The following is a 6,168-nucleotide window of genomic DNA, read 5'->3' as shown; positions in this document are numbered from 1 at the left end:
CGCTGTGTGCTGTGCTTAGTCCCACCAGCGGGCATTTACTGAGCACCTGCTGTGTGCTGTGCTTAGTCCTCTGCTAACCGCTGTGATACATAGAAAAGCGCCAGTGGAGACAGTCAGCTGCACCCTTCCCTAGGTGCAGTTAGGACGGACGTCCATGGACCTGTGGATGTGCTCATGCCCACATGCTCATGCCCACATGCAGGGCACACACAAGCCAGTTCTGCATTATGCAAACAAGCAGACCTCATTAGACGTCAGGGCTAACTGGATGCTAATGACATGATGTCGCTCATTACGTTTCCATTTCTTAGGCCCGCAGGAACCTCGGGCAGTGTTCTGCAAACATTTTCCGGGACTGGGAAACTGGTCTTCAATGTCCTAAAGAGGCCAGGAAAAGCAACAGAGATGTAGGAAAACCCTGACTCTGCAGACGGTAATGGAGTAGTTTCAGCAGAAACATCTTCAGAACTCACCTCAACGTTTACCACTGAACATGGAAGCTCTGAATGGTTTGGGGCCACAGTGGGACAGTAGCCCAGCAGCTGGTCAAAAGCCTGTGCTCTTCCTCCTGTTCCTTTCCAGGTGAAAGGAGGGAGGCGGTTCCCATAGCTGGAGGGCCTACAGGGACACACGCGTTATAGAAACAAAGAGAAGGAACCAGAATGAAAAAACTGGAGATTGGAAAAAGAGTGGGAGAGGAGAAGAATGCAGTCAGGAACGTGGCTTTGAAAAGGAGAAAGAGAGCATCACCTCGCCAGCAACTGAGACAGAGGAGAGACATGGGGAATATTTGGTAATTGTGTTATTGGCCGGGCACAGTGGCTCAGGTCTGTAATCCCAGCACTTTGGGGGGTTGAGGTGGGCGGATGACCTGAGGTCAGGAGTTCGAGACCAGCCTGACCAACATGGTGAAACCCCGTCTCTACTAAAAATATAAAAATTAGCCAGGCATGGTGGCGCATGCCTATAATCCCAGCTACTCAGGAGGCTGAGGCAGGAGACTCGCTTGAACCCAGGAGGCAGAGCTTGCAGTGAGACGAGATCACACCACTGCACTCCAGCCTGGGCGACAGAGCGAGACTCCGTCTCAACAACAACAATCAATCAATCAATCAAATTGTGTTGTTTAAGAAGAGGCTAGAATTGTAGGCTGACTACAGTAAGATGCCAAAAGGGACCTGGGTGGGAAACAATACTGTTTACAAAACCCTCCTCCATACATTAACCCACTTAACCCACCACCAAATTTAACAGAGGATAGTGGCAGGTTTAACACAACAAGTTTAACCCACCACATGCATTTAACAGAGGATAAACACAACAGCTAGCGAATGTGCATTTGCCCAGGGGCAGTCATCACGCTAAGCACTTGACATAAACGGTCTCGTTTAATCTTCAACAATCCTTTAGGTAGGTATTAATATTATTCCCATTTTACAGATGAGAAAACTGAGGTACTGACTGGTAAGGAGGGTGCATACCTGCCCAAGAACTCACAACATCTAGATAATAGAGCTGAGATTTAACTCGTTCGTTTTCTTTTCTTTCTTTTTCTTCTTTTTTTTTTTAACATCTCTTAACAAGTATCTTACACAGACCCTTCTGTTTGTTGAATGCAAAAGCAATGGAATCCAAGGAAAGCAGAAAGAGGTATGGCCCTGAGGCCAAAAAAGTTTTCCAGGCCCACACAGGGACTGGGTTTGGGACCAGCAGCCAGGAGCCACAGCCACCCTGCCCTCTCCCCACCTGATGGCTCCTTTTGGAAAACACACTCTGATTAAGCCCTTTCTCTTTTCTGCATCAGGCTTGAAAACAAAAAATGTACGTTATCTGATCTGGAGGGCTGCCAGCTGCTAGATATGCGGGGTCTGACGATTATAACTTGCCAAAGTCAAACTGAGGTTGTTGTAACCTGTCCTTGGTAGCGATAAGTGGGACGGGGAAGGCATGTATGACAGTAACTTTGTTCTGCAAGAAAGGAATATGGGGATCTGCTTTCCTCCTCCCCATGAAACGTCATTTTAATGGAACTTCAGGTTAGCCCAACCCGGGGTGGAGGAGTGCGTTGTGTATCGTTTTGTCAACCGTCCCACCACGGATCGGTCTATCCGATGTGTGTTTTTTTTGTTTTTGTTTTTGTTTTTGAGACGGAGTCTCTAGGTTGGGCTAGAGTGCACTGGCAAGATCTCAGCTCACTCCAACCTCCACCTCCCGGATTCAAGCAATTCTCCTGCCTCAGTCTCCCGAGTAGCTGGGATTACAGGCGCCTGCCACCACACTCAGCTAATTTTTTGTATTTTTAGTAGAGACGGAGTTTCACTATTTGGCCAGGCTGGTCTCGAACTCCTGACCTCGTAAGCCGCCTGTCTCAGCCTCCCAAAGCGTTGGGATGACAGGCGTGAGCCACTGCGCCCGGCCTCTATCTGATGTTTTCCATCAGAGCTGATTCATCTTCTTATTCTTATTTTTATCCCAGTGCCATAAATCATTTCCATTTTGCGGATGGAGACATAGAGACCGGCAGAAAAGTTAATTGATTTGTTCAATGTCAAAGGGAAGCCTGTGCGAAGGACTGGACTAGAGAGGAGGCCTTTGATTCCTGGCTCAGGACTTTGTGCACCACAGCACAGTACCCAGCCAGAGCTGCTGGAGTTAAGTGAGCTGCAGGCAGAGTATTCCAGGGGAGGACGCCGGCTGAACCTCACCTAGGAAGGGGCTGAAAATCAGCACCATGCAGAGGCAGAAACTAGGTCTTGTTTGTTATCAGATTCTCACTGTATAAATGAGCTAAAATGAGTAGTTTCAACACATCCCCGCTTCAGAAAAGGATTAAATTGCCTGGGCCTTTATATTCTCACTATATAAACCAGGCATTTGATGCACGTGGAGTGAACGAACGAATGAAGGAAGGACAAGGAGTGTTGAGAGGCCTGGCGTACTGATCATACTAGAACCGATTAGGCATCGTGACCGATTAGGTCACGATTCTGGGCTAGGGACCGAATGAAGTGACAGACACTGGCCCTGACATTGAGAAATTAACAACCAGCTGAAGGCTGTCCCAGCAGCCTACGGACACTCGCAATGGCACACCTGTCAAAGGCACAGCCCAAAGGTGCTTCGAAGGAAGTGCTTTCTTTAGGGGATGCTTTCTCTCTTTTTTAAATTTAATTTTTAGGGGGGAGTGTATATTTAGTAAAATACCTACAACATAAAAGTTGCCATTTAATTTTTTTTTTTTGAAACAGAGTCTCCCTCTGTCACCCAGCTGCAGTGCAGAGTACCGTGGTGTAATCTTGGCTCACTGCAGCCTTGACCTCCCAGGTTCAAGCTATCCTCCCACCTCAGCTCCTAGATAGCTGGGACCACAGGCACGTGCCACCATGCCTGGCTAATTTTTTTTTTTTTTTTTTTTTTTTTTGGTAGAGACAGGGGTCTCTCTGTTGCCCAGGCTGGTCTTGAACTCCTAGGCTCAAGTGATCCTGCCTTCTTGGCCTCTCAAAGTGCTGAGATTACAGACATGAGCCACCATGCCTGGCCCATTTTAACCATTTTAAAGTGTACAGTTTAATGGCATTAAGAACATTCACACTGCCGTGCAACCGTCACCACCATCCACCTCCAGAACCTCCTCATCTTGCCGAACTGAAACTCTGTTCCCATTAAGCACTAATTGCCACTTTCCCTCCCCCCAGCACCCGGCAACCGCCACTCTACCTTCTGTCTCTATGAATTTGACTCCTCACAGGATTTGACCTCACAAAAGTGGAATCAGACAATATTTTTCCCTTTGTGTCTGGCTTTTCTCACTTCACGTGTTGGCAAGGTTCGCCCATATTGTGGCATGTGTCGGAACTTCCTTCCTTCTTTAAGGCTGAATATCCCATTGTATGGATAGACTATATTTTGGTTATGCATTCGTCTGTCATAGACACTTGGGCTGTTTCCACGTCTTACTATTGTGGCAAATGCTGCTGTGAACATGAGCGTGCAAATATCTCTCAGAGCCCCTGCTTTCCATGCTCTTGGAAGGCACATTTTTTTAAACTGCACACAAGTAGCAGGTGCTGCAGGCCAAGGGAGGCCAGGCTGCTCTCTTCTTTGGTGGCAAAGCCCATGTTTGATGGAGAAAGCAGAAAGTCCGGGAAACCTTGGGTGGAAAGAGGAGGAGTGGCAGGTGAGTCGAGTCACGTTGGGGCAATCCCAGCCAACAAGTTAAAAAAAAAAAAAGAACTTCTGAGTGGGCCTGGAGTAGGGCTCTCCCCAGGGACAGGGAGGTCCTAGTCCACTAGCCTATGTGGGAGTCAGCAGCTCCAACACATCCTAGCTTCAGCGAGAGGCTAAGTTACCTGCTTCCATGGAAGCTCCAGCTCAGGGCTGATAGAGGTCTGCACACTGTTGGTTGCCGGTCCTCAGCAAGGCCGGCACAGGAACTTAGAGCGAGCATGTAGAATTGATGCAATTTGACATTGCGGCAACATCAACGTGTGATGGTGGAATCATCTCAATGAACATGTATTTTGGATGTTTTGAACCCCTGTGCTGAGTCTCATGTTGTGCAAGCCGCATACCGGGATTGTGTAGCAGGACCATGTCGCTCAGTGACGGACCAGAAACTGAAAACAGAGGTGGGAAAAACTGGTCCTTCACTGTAGTTTCTTCCAGTTAGCATCATGGGCCTGCCTCCCGCCCTCTCTTCCTTCCTAACTCAGGCCAAGAGTAATTCTGGGAAAGACCACAGAGTAGAAATCACAGAATCAAAGACAGAACCACACCATGGGGCCCCCGGAAAGGCCAGAACCACGGCAGTGATAGGAATCTCCGCAGCTACCCAGTGACCCGGCTCCAGACACCTCGGTGTGTCTCTGCTTAGGATTCAAATTCCCAGGACAGTCTGAGTGACTTTAAGATTTAAATTCCTGCTTCTTTCTTTCCGTGCCGATATCGCTCTTGCAAGCATGGTTAACATCCCTAAAACCCGCCAGACTTTCTGTAAGAAGTGTGGCAAGCACCAACCCCACAAGTGACACAGTACAAGAAGGGCAAGGATTCTCTGTATGCCCAGGGAAGGCGGCGTTATGACAGGAAGCAGAGTGGCTATGGTGGGCAAACTAAGCCGATTTTCCGGAAAAAGGCTAAAACTACAAAGAAGATTGTGCTAAGGCTTGAGTGCGTTGAGCCCAACTGCAGATCTAAGAGAATGCTGGCTATTAAAAGATGCAAGCATTTTGAACTGGGAGGAGATAAGAAGAGAAAGGGCCAAGTGATCCAGTTCTAAGTGTCATCTTTTATTATGAAGACAATAAAATCTTGAGTTTATGTTCAAAAAAAAAAAAGATTTAAATTCCTGGGAAAGAGGGTCTAAGTGACCCCAGGATTCAGATCCCCAGGTGTCCCACGGTGGTGGAGGGTCGGCCACATCAGCAGCAGTGATAATGAGAGCCCTGCTGGTAGAAGGACCACACGTCCTTCTAACTCCATTAGAATCGTGGGTGGGGAGCGGGCGATTGTCTGAATCTTCCCTGTGAAAACAGCCTAACTCTGAATAACTGAGTGTTATTCCTAAACCAGGGGTGCGACTTCTCTGAGAGTCATTACGTGTTTAACGCAAAGGCACATAAAATGCAGCTGAAGGTATCAAAGATACGAACATATGGAGTTAGTTTTACTTAAGAAACTTTGCAGGACACGTGGAAGATGGAAGAGCTGACTGTTCAGAATATCCCCTGGAAAAGTGAGTTCCCACGCAGGTAGACAATGCGCAAGTATTTCTTGGAAAGTTAGGATAAAATAGTCATCTGTCAGAGCCTTTGAAAGCCACACTCCAATTCATATATACACATTGGAGGCGGGAGTCTCGCTCTGTCACCCAGGCTAGAGCGCAGTGGCACAATCTTGGCTCAGTGCAACCTCCGCCTCCCGGGTTCAAGAGATTCTCCTCCCTCAGGAGAATCTCCTACCCTCCTGAGCAACTGGGATTACAGGCAGGTGCCACCATGCCCGGGTAATTTTTGTATTTTTAGTAGAGACAGGGCTTCACCACATTGGCGAGGCTGGTCTCGAACTCCTGCCCTCAGGTGATCTGCCTGTCTTGGCCTCCCAAAGTGCTGGGATTGCAGGCGTGAACCACTGGGCCTGGCCTCCAATTCATTTTTAATTATAGTTTTT

The 6,168-nt window shown here is 48.0% G+C and overlaps 1 protein-coding gene and 1 pseudogene across 2 annotated transcripts in view; one reads left to right on the top strand and one right to left on the bottom strand.

Annotated features, from left to right (window-relative positions):
* B4GALNT3 (beta-1,4-N-acetyl-galactosaminyltransferase 3) overlaps positions 1-4,593 on the bottom strand; it is a 45,130-nt gene extending 40,537 nt beyond the window's left edge. Inside the window, exons 1-4 of the mRNA XM_031936250.1 lie at positions 4,572-4,593; positions 4,054-4,150; positions 474-618; positions 244-378 (exon numbers count right to left, since the gene is read on the bottom strand). Coding sequence (XP_031792110.1) covers positions 244-378; positions 474-618; positions 4,054-4,150; positions 4,572-4,593 — 399 coding nt within the window. The remainder of the gene's footprint in view (positions 1-243; positions 379-473; positions 619-4,053; positions 4,151-4,571) is intronic.
* A 365-nt stretch (positions 4,594-4,958) lies between these two features.
* On the top strand, positions 4,959-5,336 carry LOC111520313 (annotated as a pseudogene). The gene has a single exon (XR_002724633.1). The product of XR_002724633.1 is annotated as a 60S ribosomal protein L36a-like (transcript).
* The last annotated feature ends 832 nt before the right edge of the window (positions 5,337-6,168 follow it).

This window comes from Piliocolobus tephrosceles, chromosome 10 (genome assembly GCF_002776525.5).
Source record: "Piliocolobus tephrosceles isolate RC106 chromosome 10, ASM277652v3, whole genome shotgun sequence".
Lineage (NCBI taxonomy): Eukaryota > Metazoa > Chordata > Mammalia > Primates > Cercopithecidae > Piliocolobus > Piliocolobus tephrosceles.
This window is presented reverse-complemented; position numbering and strand designations above follow the sequence as displayed.